At 41.2% G+C, this 17,634-nt stretch overlaps 1 protein-coding gene across 2 annotated transcripts in view; it reads right to left on the bottom strand.

Annotated features, from left to right (window-relative positions):
- Positions 1–274: 274 nt before the first annotated feature.
- The window catches only part of blot (solute carrier family member bloated tubules), a 29,303-nt gene continuing 11,943 nt past the window's right edge, over positions 275–17,634 (bottom strand). Inside the window, exons 1-6 of one of the 2 annotated variants that reach the window (XM_018101398.3) lie at positions 8,090–8,259; positions 6,950–7,144; positions 5,155–5,386; positions 2,847–2,992; positions 2,652–2,788; positions 275–2,593 (exon numbers count right to left, since the gene is read on the bottom strand). In XM_018101398.3, the coding sequence (XP_017956887.1) occupies positions 844–2,593; positions 2,652–2,788; positions 2,847–2,992; positions 5,155–5,386; positions 6,950–7,087 (2,403 nt within the window). In that variant the 5' untranslated portion in view covers positions 7,088–7,144; positions 8,090–8,259 and the 3' untranslated portion in view covers positions 275–843. Of the gene's footprint in view, positions 2,594–2,651; positions 2,789–2,846; positions 2,993–5,154; positions 5,387–6,949; positions 7,145–8,089; positions 8,260–13,609; positions 14,240–17,634 lie in introns of those variants that run through there. The other variant, XM_018101397.3, reaches the window with a different exon arrangement.

The raw sequence follows: 17,634 nt of genomic DNA, 5'->3' as shown, positions 1-17,634 counted from the left end.
CAGATTTTTACGGAGTAAATATATATGGAGCGCGCAAAAGTATGCAATGAAATTCGTTGTATACAAATTAATGTAAACATTACATATTAGCATAGTATGTATTATAAGGTAATAATACCTAAACCAGGTATTAATAAACTCATTTTAAAAATTCGATTACCTCAGCCAGTAATGACTCAAAAAAGGTTTGTCTATCAGCTCATTTCAGTTCTATATTCTATTCCTACAGCTAATTTGTATAAATGTATATTTTATATAAATAAAAACAAGAGCCTTTCGTTTATAATTTACTAATTATATGTTTTATTACATTATATCGTTTCTGTAATCGTTGTGCAGTTGACTAATAGCTAAACGCAGTTTCGTACACTAACTAAATGGTAAGCATTATTATAATTATTATCGTTATCGTATGGGACAAACTAAAAGAGACTACATATATTCAAATGTTTAACAGACTCATACAAAATACATAAACACATACATACACAATACATACGCACATGCATTCACAAAATATATCGAAAGGGTCTAGAGGTCTAAGATAAAGCTTAACTACACGTTATTCTGCTTAGTTGTGGCGGCTGAATGACAACTGAATTGTGTATATATCAAAATTTGCTTAGGCGACTAAACTAATCTTTTATCATTATCGCTATCTCTATGTATATGTACAGTTGAAAACTAGAAGATACACTTTGCATATGGGCATAGTTCGTAGTAGTGGTTCGTAGCTTAAAGATAGATCTGCACAGATTCAGATACATGTTTTCTCTTATTTTGGATGCGACAAGTCTTTTGGGTGTGAATGCTTCGTTTCCGTCAGCTCACAGCTCACACAGCTCACAGCTCCGTGGAGTACTCCTCGGGATTGATATTGAACTTGCGCCAACAGATGTGATCGCCGGCAGCCGCGGACGTCGGCGGAGGTAGCTTGTGCGTGTTGACATTCACCACGGAGCTGGCCGAGCGCTTGATGTGACTCGGATTGTGCGCCGGCGCCGGCGCCAAGCAGCCAGTGGAGCGGCCCAAAGGGTTGCGGGACATGGCCAAATTGGCGCTACCGTTGGCCTTGCCATTGCCATAGGTAATCGACTCGTTGGATGGCGATATCTCAATGCGTGTGGCGTGGCTGCCGCTGCCGCCATCCGAGAGCCGCCTGATGTACACCACCTCGCGGTGCTTCTCCACTGTCGTCGGACCCGGCGGCAGGCGAGTCAACGTTTGTGGCTGCGCTGTTTGGCGTGCCCGCTGCGAATATCTGAGCGGCTTGCCATCGCTGGCCTGGAATGGCACATACTGCTGCGTGATGCCCGGAAACTTGTCCACGCTAATGTCCTCCTCGATGGCCGAGTCGCCAAACATGGAGCCGCTGTAGTTGGGCGAACTGTTGCCCGGCGTGGAGGATTTCCAGTGCGTCTGCTGTGGATGCACCGTCTGGCCGTTGGCGCCGAGCTTTTGGCCACTCGAATACTGTCCCTTCTTGATGGAGTGCGTGTAGTCGCGGGTGCCACGACGACGCAAGGTGAAGTCACGCCGGCCGGTGTCCTGGCAGACGGAACGCCATTGCTTCCACGAGTGGCGCGCCAGCGGATCAGCTGGACCCCATTCCTTGGCTGGCTTCGAGGCCTCGCAGATCATGCCAAAGAAATTGTATTCCACCTGCCGGAAGATCTGTATGCAGGCGATAATCATGATCACCGCCAGGGCAAACAGAATGGGCGCCCAGCGGGGCAAGTAGCCCGCCAGCAGATCGAACTGATCGTCGTCGGCGCACCACCACACCAAAATGCCCGTCAGAATGGCCGGACAGCTGCACCACATCCACATCCAGCCACGGAAGATGGGCCGTCCGATCGAGAACTCCAGATCCGTATAGATATTCTTGGCGCCATAGATCCATGTGATGGCAATCAGCTCGAACACCAGCGCCGTAATGACCAGAGTGCCCACAATGCGTGAGTCCAGGACTCGGGCAATCAGGAACTTGGGCGCCGCGAACGACATGACGGCCACCACCAGGGCAATCAGGCAAATGACATAGCTGGGCCGACGGGGCACCAGGCGCGTCGATGTATAGACGGCGACGGTGATGGAGACGAGCGCCGACAAGATGATCAGCGCATAGATCAACGAGGGTATCAGATGACGCAGCAGCTCGCCCTCCGACTGGGCGCCATAGAGAACCCGATCATAGATGGCAGTCAGCGGCTTCAGCTCGTCCATAAGCGGAAAGCCATTGGACGAGAAATCGAACTGTACCATGAACAGGGTCACGGCAATGGCATTGATCAGCAGATTGAAGCACAAGTAGACCACGGAGGTGCGCACTGCGTCGCCCTTGTAGAGGAACTTGCCCGTCACCATGGGCATGGCGCCGAAGCCGCAGTTCAACGAGAACAACACCTGCATCAAGGCATTGAACCAGATGTTGCTCTCCCCGAGCAATGTGCGGTCGAAGGCCCACAGCTCGGGAAAGTAGTGGCGGGAGAAGGAGTTGCGCACCTCCCAGCCAGTCAAGGCGCAGAGCAAACAAAGCCCCACCAGGCCATAGACAAACAAGCTGCGTCGCAGAACTTTGGCATTGTGCGTGCTGTCAAGGAAAGTTTAAATTAGTTAAAACTAAATAATCTTAGCCTGCTCATACATACCACAACATAACCACTATCCACAGACCAATTAGACCCGCAGCCAGCAGTCCAAAGTAGAGCGGATTACGCCAGAAGGGCGTCAGAAAGGTCTGCTGCAAGCACTCCTGTCCGCTGTTGCCCGTCACCGTATATCCTTGCTGCAAGCAGATCGCGTTAGCTTCACAGATTACGCAAATTCAATATGAGAAGTCTTACCATGCTCAGCTTCAGGTTGCCCACGCACTCGCGAAATGGGATCCCGTTGGAGGCAAACATGCCTATGTAGCCCAGCGCAAGCACAGCCTGCAAGGATATCCATATAGCTGACACCCAAGATGCAAAGCGGCTAATGATGCTGGCCCCTGTTTGAAATTAAAATTTATATATTTAAATTAAGAATTAATTATGAAGAATAAAATGTAGCTAACAATATTTACGATTGCAAATTAAATTTATGATCATCGCCACTTCCGCTTCAAAGTTTCATAGCACTCAGCTAGCGTTGTCAGCTAGCACAAGGAAGTCTGCCTAGAAGTTACGTAACGTAAGTCCTACTACGTACGCTCAATTACAACAAACGCTGCCGCCAATCAGAAGTTAGCTACGTAACGTAATGTAATGAAAGTCCTAACGTTAAAGTTTCATAGCACTCAGCTTGAATCTTGCAAGGCTTGCAAATTAATTTGAATTTTATACTAAATGTGGCCACCCATATAAAAATTAACATAATCGCAACGATTAACTCTCACTAATTGGATGCAAAAGTCTTAAAAAATCAGTTTTGATTTTTATATGTGGCAGCTATCTATCTGATTTACATAAACGTAACATTTCACACTTACTATATTTGGATGGCCAAATGAGAAGCGTTGCCAGCTGTCTTGCTGATTTGCATATTTCTATATATATATGAGGGTAACCGCATATCGAATTCAAATTTGAACATAAATTCAAATGCAATTTAAATTTCCGACTGACTTTTAAAATAAAAATTATTGCATGTGGTTTGCCGATTGCAATCACACGCACGCATTGCCCAATCCACACACATTGTAATTAATTTAAAATAATATTATCTATCAATATGGTGAAAAAAAAGGGGCGATACGGCTATGGCATTCCTTTGCAGCACCCAGCATTATGTGTATTATACTGAGGTCTTTTTCGAAGGTGTTGTGTCGTAATTTGCAGTTTTTTCATTTTTGCTTTTTGCCATTATTAGTATGTTGCTCATATTGCTCATTTTTGAATATCGTTTGTTTCTTCGTTACAATTGTGTTTTTGTTTTTCATTTTTGGTTTTCTTCAGTTTTCATTTTCCTTTGTTTTTCTTGGTTTATACTTTTGTTCATTTAGAATTTGCCTTAAACGTCTCTATGGTTATTTTTTGTGGACGCGCCAAGTCGGCCAAGCGTTATCCCTAGCATATCCTCGGCTTGAGGTGAAGGGGAGGACTGCCGGTCCAGGACTCTGTGTGGCCAATTGACGTGTCAGCGATTACACGAACGGGACACACACACCAATGCATTTTTGCAGTTTTAATATTTTTTTTTTTTAGATTTTCTGAGAGATTTTTTTCTTGTCCTGATAACACGATGATGATATCTTTAATCTACTAGGTCACATTTAAGTTAGTTTACTTTCATTGTTCATTTTTTTAGTGTATTTTTATGCGTTTTATATGTTTTTTTGTTTGCATTGATATACTTTTGGTCAGATAGTATCTTTTGTCTTCTTCATCAATTATCTTTGCGTATCGTGATTTCTAGTTTCAACTTTTGCATTTTATTCAGATATACATGTATAGTATATATTAATAGTTGTTCTGTGCCTTGTACATTTAGCATGTTGCGTTTAGCATCAGAGAATGACGAAAGTTTGCGCAGCGTTTGATTTCTGTTTGTGCGTTTGTAGTTGCTGTTGTTGTTCTACAAGCGTTAACCAAACGGACACAATTTCAGAGTGCGGATTCGACGGGCTGTGTCCAACCGTCTTTACTGCGGAACACACGACCGCCCCAACAGCATGTGGCTGGCATTCGCCTTATATACGATGTCCTCGCGGAATTCCAACTTGGGAATTGTAAACGAAATGCGCCAAAGTGCAGCCAAATGCAAGTTTTTTCAAATGAGCTTTAGAACTTTTCACAAGGACTGCAGCTTTCATGATTCACAGGAAATGCTGGCCGCAAGGGTTGATTGCTTGCCACCTGTTGCACCTGGCATGCCCTTGCTATTGCCAGGAAATGAACCTTAAGCATTCTTGAAAGCTTTACGTAGTGTGCTGCACTTCCGTTAACATAATCCTTTTGTAATAGCTATTGCTGCATCCAAATGCAAGAGCTTTGCCTTCTGCATGAGCTTTACAGCTTGCCACCTGTTGCATCTCTTTCCATATAGTTGTTGCCATAAAAAGTGCACTCAACTGCAAGCTTTCAGCCTGTGCTTTCATAGTTTTTAGAGGACTGCAGCTTTGCCATCTCATGCAGCTTTACAGAGGACAGTTAGTCCATCACCTTTGCTTACCTTTGAATATGGGCGATGCACGCCAGGTGTGCGCCGCTCCTTGGCCCAGAAATTGACCCACAGATATCTCGAGCAGTATCATGGGCAGGCCGACTAGAAACAGCAACACCACATACGGCACCAGATACGCCGAGCCATAGTGGTCCAGTTCGCGTGGGAAGCGCACCACATTCGCATAGCTGACGTTGAGGCAAATGCACAGCACAAGGCCGCGAAATACCGAGCATTTGGTCTGCAAAGAGTTGAAAATGGGGAAGTACATTAGTCATATGATAGGTAATACATATATATGTGTGTTTGTGTGTGTGTGTGCGTGTGTTGACAGACAGGTGTCACAAGCATCCGCTGGCGAATGCTTAAAAGGTGAAACGCCACCCACAATCCAAAACTCATTTCCGGCATTTCCGCTTTCAAGTTGTGTAATTTTCTTGAATTCGTTTAATAATTTGTCTGCCAGTCTGTCTGTCCATTTGTCAATCTGTTTATTTGTTTTACAGCTCCATTTCGCACACACACACACACTCTCACACTAGTTAGCTGGCCCCTACCTGAGCTCGTTCTTATATTATATATTTATCTAAGCGCGTAATGAGCAGCAAAAGAAAGTACGGCCCATTACGGGGGTCCCACAGACCAAAATGCCGCTGCCTGCAAAATGTGCCGCATAAGCCCATTAGATGCGGAGCAAAAACACCAACGCCAACAACAACAACAGCAACAACAACAATAGGAGCAGCAACTATAACAGACTTTGAGTACTTTCAAATATAAAACTTTGCAGCTCGCAGCTAAATTTACAACAACAAAAGATCTTTTTATATATAATAAAACGTACATCAAAAATAAAAAATCGCTTTGCCACTACTGGGGTACGCTTTTAAGTGAAATTCATTCAAGAGCGAGACGAGGCGACGCGACGCGACGCGACGCTCGGTTATCCGGACGAACGGACAGACGTGACGCCCAAGTAAACGCAGTTAATAAAGCGAAAACCGCACAGTGAAAATGTAAACAAAAGCAGCTCGCAGCTCAGCTGAGTGCGCGCTATTCAAATACACCCATCTATAGGCATTGACTGAGCTCCCGACTACTCAGCGAGTCTAATATTATAGGTTTATGAGCGTTAAACATCATGTGGCATATCATGCATGCACTCCAGATATATATAAGCATATAGATATTTATCGACAGCTATTTATATAGATGTAAAGTATTTAAAAACAGAAAACAAACCAAGCTTAAAACTTTAACATTTACGGCTGCATCTTTTTATAGCTTGTTTTCGCACATACTCTTAGAGGGTATTATCGTTTCGACAGGCATTATGTAACAGCTTAGATGCGATATGATCTAGATCATGTAAACAATCTTGTTGATCTGTTTCTATCACCTATTTATCTTTCAGCTTATATGTATCTATATTTCACATCTCATGTGAGTCTGGCTTTGCATAGATTATATGCAGTAGATATGTATAGCAAAATTGTCTGGATTTAACTAGAATATCATATAGATGCCATTAAATAGATTGTTTAACTAAAGTTCTTACATAAAACATCGAAGCTAAATCTTGATATCAGCTCTGGTTTTTCACTACCTTATTAAATTACGATATTAAATTATGATTATTATTACTACTACATTAGTATATTATTTTACATTGATCTATAAAAAGTATCCATTAAATAATTATTTAATAGCTCTGTTATCTTTAAGTAAAGAAGTCCTCCATATGTCAGTCTATATTTTAGTTCATTCATTTTTTTATTATTTTTTTTCTATGCATATTACTTACTTTACGATAATATCTGAAGGGCACATCCTCGTGCACAACATATAGATAATCGGCTAGATATTTAGTCGTTGGTATTTCCATCTTTGGACAGATTTTATATTGTTTGTAGGTGCAACAGAATTTGTCATTTTCTTGCATTTGATATGATTTGCATGTAATCTACTCAGATTTGCTTTTATACAAAACTTATTTCAACTAAAATGATATTAAAACGAACGTCGGATTTTAGAAAACACATTTTTAAGCTCCATCAAGAGCAGGTAAAATTCTATTTTATTTATATTATTTTTTGTTGCATTATTAATGTGAATATTTGTATATTTTCAAGTTTATACAAGATTTTTATATTTCTTTATTTTTGTTTTTGTTTTTGTTTTTTTTAATCAGTATTTTAAGCCTCGACATTTAACATTTCAGTTTTTTTTGGCTAAGAAAACAAAAAGGCTGAGCAAGACAGCGAAACGCATATGTATGCGTGCGTATATATACATCTATATACATATGTGGAACAAGTTATCACGTTACGAGGCAGACGCTTTAAATATTAATTGGCAACACCTTCATTGCTTAGCCCTGAACTGCTTACTGAATGTCTTTAGCGAAAACGTCACAGCCATAGCAACGCATCATATAACAACAATATGCACACACACACACACAAACACACACACACACAATTTATGAAGAAACAAAATGTAGCTGACACCGACGCGTGCTGGTTCCGTAAACGAAGACAATTGTCAATTGCAGCGCGTCTGTTATTAGATATGGATTGTGGCCACTGAGCATCGAGCTGGCAATCGCGACACGCGGCGTATGCGTAATGCACTCCAAAATGCAATCGATCGGCAAATTTCGACTCTCACACACGCACACGCACACGCACACAGACACTCTCAGTGTCTATTCGTATTCACACGAGCAGCACTCCGCATCGGAGCAGCGTCGACTTGCGACTGACTGCCCAAAACGTAAATCGCGCGCGCAGACGGCTTTTGATTCGAGAGGAAAATTCGTATCGAGAAAACATGAAACGAGTTTTCCCATTACAAAAAACTGAGCAGAGCTGAGCAAATGACGATTTATATATGATTTTCCTCTTCAAATCAAACACCAAATGGAATGGCAGCAAACACTCACTGCAGCTGAAGCTGAAGCTGTGCACAGTTGGACGCTCTTTACGAGCTGAAGGTACCGCCGGGGGATGACAAGGCGGGGGACTGGGGAGAAGACACTTGGCAACTGACACTGGGGGCGACCACACGTAGCGTGCGAGCGAGCATGAACCGAACTGCTCTCTCATTAATGCAGAACTGACTCCGGCCGGCCCAGTCGATAGAGTCTAGAGCGTGGCTTTCTACATCGCACACTGGCTGCGAGCAGTTAACGCTCAAGCGCCGTGTCGCTCCGCTCCGTGCCGAGCCGAGCTCTGCCGAAGCGCCCTGCTTCGTTTGGCACGCCTCACCAATTCCCATTGCGTCAACGAACGAGGCGGGCCATGTGTTGTTTCTTTGCTTTCTGATACACTTTGCGTCTTGTTAAACACATTTTTATGTTTTTATTCTCTGCTATCTACTTTTATTATTCCTTATCTACTTTTCACTTGTAAAAACATAAAATGAAGAGAAAAAAAACATCAAACGCCCACGAGCTGCGACTGCGAAAGTTCTGAAGATGTTTAGAAATATCTGAGGCGCCCATTCATTCCCAGTTCTCATATCGTGAGCATAATTAACTCGTGAGCAGAGCAGAGCAGGAAGTGGGCTAAGCCAAACCAAAGAGAACCCATCCATTAGACTCGGGCTTCGTTTGCGTCTTCTTCTCACACTTTAATTGAATTTCGTTTTAACACGTTCTTAGCCGCGCACAGCACACACGGCATAATTTCATAATTTTTTTTATATAATTATTATGTAAGCATGCGAGCGAAACTGGAGCCCGAACTCGAGCCATGGTCCCGATCCCGGGGTCCCATTATTAACAGCACACACTGTAAGCGATTAAAGTCTTGAGCGTCTTGTTTGGTTCGCGTTAATAGAAAATAAAAATATTATTTCTGACGCACACCTCGACTCGAGTCGAGACTCGAAGGCGATCGCATAAGAAATAATGTGCTGAATATTTGGCATTAGCCAGCTACGAGTCGAGCACGGAAATGCGAATACAAATTGCTGCGTTTATTGGCCAACTCAATAAATTTGCGAGTATACATGTATATACATATGTAGATATATATATATCTATTGACTGATCGAACTGGCTGGCCATAGAGCTATCTGTGCAACGGATATGTCGACTCTTGATGGATTGCCGGCCTGAGCGTTGAGAGCGTGACTTACCCGAATTATTTGATAGGCATTATATGAGCGGCACTTGACGTATCGCCTACCCCTTAAAAGTGGCAATAAGGGTATATGGGATTGTTGTTGATTCTTATGAATATGTGAGTAATCATAGATGTAATCATTTAAATACTTTCTGATCTCTACTTTGTAGTAGATTATCTATAGCATAAATATAATTTAAATAGTCTATTTATTATATAAATTACTATTAAATATATTAATTATTTATTGTACTTTAAGAGTTTATATAAAACCTATAAGAGTTACAGCTAGAGACTTGGCTCACTTTTCCACCAAAATGCCATTGCGAATTGCAAAATTTATTCTTATAAAGTCACCTTCAATAAGTCATTTTAAAATTCGCAAGGTATTTTACCAGGGTATCTTACAGTCACATTCGCTCTGCCACAATAACTCGCGTTGTCTGCTTGCGCTTGTATTGGTATATTTATTGTGGCATATAGAACTTAGTGTTTTCGCCTTACGTTTCGTTTAGCATTCATAATTGCTTTATTTTCATAAGCTTTTGGCGGCTCTGGCTCTGTGTGCCTCGCATTGCAAATGGCCAAAGTGGCCGTTAAAATTGTGCTTCATTTGAAAATATATAGCAGCCAAATGAGGTGAGCCAAAGCCAGGCAGAGTAGAAAATAATTTTGTTGAAAGTGGCCTATAAATAAACCCTTTCATTAATTACTTTTATGCTTTTGCCAGCATAGAATCGATTTCGACTGACATTTCTCGACTTCATCATATAGAATTCAAAGAAGGCTGGCTGTTCAGCTGTTTTGTTGCTGTCTCCCACTTATGAATTTATATAGTTTTTAATGCGGCTGTCAATTGTCGAAGCCCAACACGAAATTGGAGTGTGAAAATGCGTTCACAATGCCAACTGGCTTGGAAGTGGAGGCTGCACACAAAGGCAGCATGAAAATCTTTTGTCAACAGATTGAATAAGAGACGAACGAATGCTTTGTATGCTCGGACAATCCCTTTTGTGTCCGTACTCACTTACACTTGCTCAATGTACACTCTATCTACACTGAGTGCTGTTATAAAGGGGGATGCATTTGTTGGGCACTGGAGCATTGCGCTCTGTCTATCCGACTGTCCGACTGTCCGACTCTCCGTCCGTCTGACTCTGTCCGAGGTGTGAGTGTGACATGGGCTATTGTTTTACGATTTTTGGTTGCGTCTCGTCTAATCAGTGGGCAAGTGAAAGGAATTGGAGTCATGAAGCCATATACAATGCTGCCATATCGCTAACTAGCCAAGTGCTCCGTTACACCCAACCCGGTAGCGCAGTGTTCCGTTGCGTTGCGTTGCGTTGCGCCTTTGCCATTGCCCAATTGTCGTCGTCTGCTGAGATTCTGTGAAGCGCGCACACAATATAAAATTCTACTAGCAATCAATGGCACACACACACACACACATACACATTCACATTATACACACTTAAACACTCACATCTTGGCCACTTTCACTGTTCGAACCGCTTTCAACAGTCTTGTTCGTCCATGCAATTCTAATAACCGCCAATTATCATATTGCTGCCCACAACTGCTACAACAATAACAACAACAACAAGAAAAGCCAGCAGGCAGCACAGCCGCAAATGCTGAAGCCGGTTTGAAATTGAGACTATTTGTATCACTGCCTGAATGCAGCCAGCAAATGACGTCATCAGCATTCAGCCAACGCACCAAAACATTCAGCCAGTCAGTCAACCAGGTAATCAACGGGCACTCTCGATCGACCAAAAGCCCGTCATCAACTCGAACTATGTAGCCATGTCTAGAGGGGGCCATGGGGCGGCTTGACGCATAAAACGTGCAATTGACGTCTCCAAATTTGCACCAAAATAAAAGGCAAAAACAAAATAAATGCAAAGCACAAAAAAATCAAATCAAATCGCTGCACATTTTTCGTTTTGTTGAACTTGTTAATCAGCGAATTGGAAACGAAAAGGCATAAGAGATGAAGTAACTGAAACAAGTGCAGCTGTGTGCGTGTGTATGTGTGTGTGTGTGTGCACTTGCTGCACACGCAGAACGAGCGAAGCTGCTACTGGGCGTCTGCTTGCTGTGGCAAGCAATTGCAAATCAGTCTTGAAAACATTCGCATGTGCATGTGCATAATTATAATTAGGAATGCGAATGTGGGTAAATCTTATATATATATTTGTTATTAATATACAGAAATATCCATATGTATCTACATACATTTAATTATCTGTTTATGAGTGTATTTATAAATATTTTATTATTACTGTTCAACATTTAATATGTCTTTGCTTCATGTAAACTTTACCATTCTTGTGGCAACACAAAAGACTTAAGCGACAAACGCATTTTGCCCCTGTGCGTATGCTATACTTTTTATCGTACTCATCTTGGTATCCAATTATGCTGCATGCTTTTAGGCTGCAGTTATTTTCGTTATCGTGTAGATTTTCGAGCTCGAATTATTACTCGACTGTTATACACGCAATTATTAATGAAATTGTACTCAGATTTGTGATATTATCTACAGTAATGCGTATTAAAAAAGGATTATTTATAAATTATAAAATATAAATTATATATAAAATCTTAGATAAATTTCAGTATTTAGTAGCAGTTAAAATAAAAAGAGGTCTTCGAAAATATATTATTTTATGCTTCCCTATCAAATCAAAATTTTATGCCGTACTTTACAAGAAAGATAAAAGTAAAAATATATATTTACTAATATCGAATATAAGTTAAATGCAAACATATAATCTTCATACATATTTCATTTGCAGGGCTTTGAAATTGATTAGAATTTCTCCAAGTGTAACCATGTCTGCAATAAAATTCCACACATCAACATTATAACAACTAAATTAGTCATCCCTAAATTCAAATTAAGGACAAGTGTAAAACGAAATGACTAATTAAAGTCAATTTGCACAGTTCTTTGGCATATATTGTCCGCATGCACTCTGCACTCGTTAATGCCCAAAACATGAATACGAATTGCAATTAGCGCAATTGCGAAAAATCCGCTAGACACACACTCAAACAGAAGGCATTAGGAAAGCAAATTAATGATGCTCTCAGCAACAGCCACAGCCATAGCCCAGCCCATGCCTCACTAACCCAAATAAACAAATTCAAAACGGAGCACTAACTAATGCCGAAACTAGTTTTACGACATTGTACGGACAACCCTATAAAGCTGAAGCATTAAAAGCTGCTGGAAAAACAAAGGCAAACGACTCCAAATTTATGTTGATTGTCCTATTTCTACCTCTTAACCTCTCTCTTTCTCTCTCTCTCTCTCTCTCTTTCAGAGCCATCAAGGCCTAGAGGAAAACAAGTTTGGATTATTTTGACAGATTTTCGATTTCAGCTGATCATCGAATGTAATCGTCGCTCAACATGTTAATGAGCAAGGCAAATAAAAAGTGCGAAAATAAATGAATGAGAAAAAATGTCACAAACAAAACATATTCATATATGTATGTGTGTGTATGTATGTGTATATAGACAGCCACGGAAGCTTTGCGCTTAGATAAGTCGTATTACAAGTCTGTATTTCATATCACACGTAGAGTCGACCATAAAACAGATCTAAGACGATCTTAGGCGCCCCAATCGATCGATTCGTCTGAGAATATTCTCAACTGGCGGCGGCGCTTGGGTCACGTACATTCCAAATTTTTTACCCATTATTCAACAGTTCGCAGAGTTTTTGTGGCGTGAGTAATTGATTCATTCATGACTAGCTAAAAAGACGAGCAACTGATAAGCAGACACTCTATATGGCATCTATATATATTATTTCGTGCTTAGGTTGTGCGCGACAACAGCAGAAAATAATCTGATATGAGATAATGAAGCAGTTATTTAAAGCTGTGCGAACATTTGAAAAATGCGATTTGATAAAGTCGAAACAAGATTTTAGATAGCGTTAGATAATATAGGCATTTTATAAAGGTTCATATAGTTTTAGATATATAATAAAGCATTTTAGTTCTAGATTTCATTTATACGATATTTTCTACAAGCTCTAAACTACGTATTTCGCACATTCGTCTTTAATATTCTAAGTTCGCAGCATTATAAATATTAATCAACAAAAAAAAAAAACCACAGCAATTCCATGAAAATCTCCACACCTTCCCCGTAATCGGCTATATCCGACAACAATGCTCTGAACTGGTTATAAATGTGCGCAAGAATAAAAATACATTTCCCATAAATGAAACCAAAAACTCCGTAAGCAATCGGCATTCTCATGTAAAACCCCCGACCGCTCCCCTCCCTAACCTATCATCCCCTCATTTGCTTACCTGCTGATTTGATTCATCCTCCGGCGCTGGCAGCAGCTTGGCATTGCTCGCCGTGGTTATGTTGTGCGCGGAATGGGCCGAGGCCGAGGCGGAAACCGAAACCGTGGAATAGTTCTTGGAGACGCCGTCGTGCAGGTCGTGCTCGTGGTAGCCCTGGATCTCGCTCAGTGTATTGTTGCTGCCGCTGAGCGTGATGATGCCGCTGGAGCTGATGCGGCCTGAGGTGGCTGTGGTGCGCCCCCCGCCGCTGTCCACCACACTGGACACCGTCGAGATGCAGCTGCGCGTTGTTTGTGGCGAGGGCGTCACCGTCGCCATCTCCCCGTCCGCCTTCGCCCGTCGCATATTCAGCCAGGACAGGCGCTGTGGCTGGCGACGATCGAGGGTGGCCGCCGTTGTGATGCCACCCGCACCGCCAATGTAGACGCAGGTGCGCGCGTTGCTCGAATCACTGCGCAGACGATGCTCGCTGTCGGGGCGTGGCAAGGTGGCCATGCCGCCGGATATGTGTTTGTAGATGGGCGCGCCCGTGGGCTGTACACTTCTTCTAGGCAAACTGCTCAGCTGGTCCGCGAGGGCCGCGTCGCTGCTGCGACTCTGCAAATTGTTGTTGCTGCTCATCGATCAGATCTAAAGAAGCCAGAGGAGAGATCAGAGACAGATGTGAGTTGATGCCACACATACATATACATAAATGAGTTCAAAAGCTTAACAGATTCACACGAAATCCAAAATATCCGCTTATAACTTATTTTCAAACGAAATGATTCACATGCGAGGGTTTTGTATGAGGTTTTTTTTTGGATTTGCATGCGAATCGAATTCGTAGCCAAGACAAAGTCACAACCAACGAAAGTAAAATTCCTCTCTCTATCTCCCTATCTCCCTCTCTTTCTCTAATTGTGCAAATTTCTCGCTGGGAGACAAATATGTCTGCGAGAAAGTGAAAGGCACAATTCTGGAGTCGAGGTACTACAATGGAATTAGTCGAGTATATTATGCACGATTATGACACTATATCTGGCCGACTTTCATTGGATTCTATTCCATCTTTTATTATACAATACAAAATATAATAATATGTGGCAATAACTTCTGTTTGCCCGTTTTGCGCAAAATTTCACTGAGCTGAATACAGCTGCGACTTATTCTCGTTGTTGTCGTTGTTGTACTCTGCGTTTTATCTCTCTCTGTCTCTCTGCCTGGCAGTGAAAACACAGAAAGTATACGAATATATGAAAAATAAAACGAGCCAGCAAAGTCATTAAAAGCAACTGTTTAAACACAAAATGAAAACAATGAATGTGGCTCAGCTTACAAATTTTAACGAATTTATGCATATTAAAGAGCAACACAATTTGTAGTACATTAAGCCTGAATGAAATTGGGGTATGAAATGGGACGAAGCTGTATAGATAAAAGGTCTCTATGAAGGTTAATCATAAACTGAATTGAAAGCTGCGCCAAGTGTCTTAATATAACTCTGCATTTCTATATACGATGTATTTTTGCTCTTTCGCGATTTCGAGTAGTAGATCACTCTCACCTTTCAGAGCCGAGTCTTCAAGAGGCTTTTGTGAAACATGAATAACGCTTCCCTTAAATTTGAATAAAATTTGCAAATATTTATCGTTTATTTATTTGAAGTCCCACAAAATATTTTATCTGAATGAATTCTAATCTATTCTAATCTCCCCAGCAATGCATTGTTTTAGTAAAAGAACTTCTTTTTATATATATGATGCTTTCTTAAATCATTTCCAATTGATTTAAATTCAAATTTAAAATAGAGTTTTTAAGCTAGTCTTCGTTTCTAATTAAAGCCTCGAATATATGTGGAATCTCGCTCATTTATATTTCGCTCATGTATATCTAACAGGAAATCTTGTCTTTAGTTCATCTAAAGAAACAGTTTTAAGGTAGCTTTCGGCACGAGCTTAATCAGGTTTATTTTGCATGGAAACAATACGAATCTCGTTTGTTTTTCCCCCTTTACTTTGTGGAGTGAGTCAAAAAATCGACTGTCGCCTATCAGAAAGGTTAAACAAAAGTTGTGTCATTATATTAATGACTGTGTTTGTTTGTTTTTGTTGTTTTTGCTCTTGACAAATATGAAAACAAAAAAAAGTCAAGCATCTTATCGTCACGATGGCATACATTTTATCTTGCCAAGTTAGCTGGAAACAAGCGCAACACACACACACACACACATATATATATATATACACTAAAAATAAACAGCTCTTATCACAATCACTTGGAATGCACACTTTACAAAATAATTATGCACGCTTGCACAAATCAATGAGCTCAGCTCAAAATGTTTAAAAACCATTTTAACAACAACAACAACAACAACAACAACAACAACGGTCAACAGCTTTTATCACGAGTTCGTTGGCACTGCTGACCACGAAACAGGCCAACAGCAGGCAACACCCTCATTGGATACGTATCTGAATCTTGAAAGCATTTTACACACACTCACACACACGTAGTCAGAGAAAACTCCACTTCATTTGTAAAAAATGTTTATGGGCGGCTCTTAACGCAAATTAAGGCACCAAAATGTGGACGCCGGCTACGGCTGTTTATTATTGGAAAAAAAAAAATGTTTTTTTGTTTGCGAAAAGAAACCAGGCGCCAGCCACGCTGGAAGAATTGCAAGCAATGCAAATGCGGTTGCAGATACAGACAGCAGATAAAGATATAGATACAGACGGCTCCAGATATAGATGGATGGATAGAGTAACTCGATATGCATAGGCAAGCAACATACAGTAGTACTACTTATGTACGTTGAAGGGCCCAAATTCGCTGGACCGTTCGAGCCCGGGCGTCAGTTTAGTGTCTGGAACGGAATCGGAGAAGTTATGTAGCACTTGAAAGTGGCAATAGGCGACAGGCACACATACATGCATAGAGAGTCAGACCTGTACAGAGGGCACTCAAATGACGGACAGTGCATTAAGTTACAGGTTATTAACAGGTAAATATTACTGCCCGGCAACTGCACGTACATCATTATGAAGCGAGCGCAGCTCTTGACAGCCTTTCAGTTGCTTTTCTTTGTGCACTCGAATCGAACGAGCGACAAGAGCGAAAAGCAACAAACACTGAGTATGACAATGTGGATGCATTGTAGCCAGGCGCTGCCATGATAAAGGTTCTGACATGCCAAAGCAACAAGCAGCAGCAGCAACAGCAGCGACTAGAGCGACAGCACCACCAACGCCACCAACAGATGGCATAGGCAGCCGCGCGTAACCACAAAAAACTCGACTCGGACCCGCACTCAAAACTCAAACTGGGCCCAAAGTCTGGAACTGAAAGTCTGAACATTAACATGCTATTTGGCCCAAACTGCACTTGCCGGCAAAATAAAAGCGCTTTTACTCGTTGTTGTTGCTGTTGCTGTTGTTGGCCATAAAATGAGCCAAACTTTTTTTTTTTGTTTTCTGTTCAAGTCGAAAAGTTCTCGGAAACCGAGAGCCGGATCCATAAAAAATTGGCAACGGCTGGAAACAAATTTGTCTGCTAAAAATATGCCAAATTTATGCACTCTTATTGCGCTTGCTTAAAATGCAAAAAGGAACCGGAAAGAAGGCAATAATTACAGGATAGTTTATATGTACATATATACTTATAGATATATATAATATCTCCCTAATTATATCTCTCCTAAATTCCCAGCGCAGTTAAATTCTCTAAAATTTAATATTAGACTTTGTTCTATAGCAGCAATAATATATATATACTATTATAACCAGTAGCTCTATAATTATACTAAGTCGAAGCTGAGGGAATTTTGTTGAAAAGTAGCTACGACTTTGCATATGCTACTGTCAGCCATAGAAAGCCTTAACTTGTCTGCTGATATCAATCAAAAGTAGTAAATGAAACCGGCATAATATGTATTTCGTGTCACTATTTGAAAACTTTCTATAAAAGTCTAGAAATCTACCAAATAATAGTCTAAGAATAATATGTACTAAAAGTAAAGCAGAGATAAATGATCTGCTACC

The sequence above is a fragment of the Drosophila navojoa genome, chromosome 4, assembly GCF_054131105.1.
Source record: "Drosophila navojoa isolate 15081-1374.11 chromosome 4, UAZ_NAV_1.0, whole genome shotgun sequence".
Taxonomy (NCBI): domain Eukaryota; kingdom Metazoa; phylum Arthropoda; class Insecta; order Diptera; family Drosophilidae; genus Drosophila; species Drosophila navojoa.
Note: the sequence above shows the minus strand (reverse complement) of the source record. Positions and strands in the feature narration are given on the sequence as shown.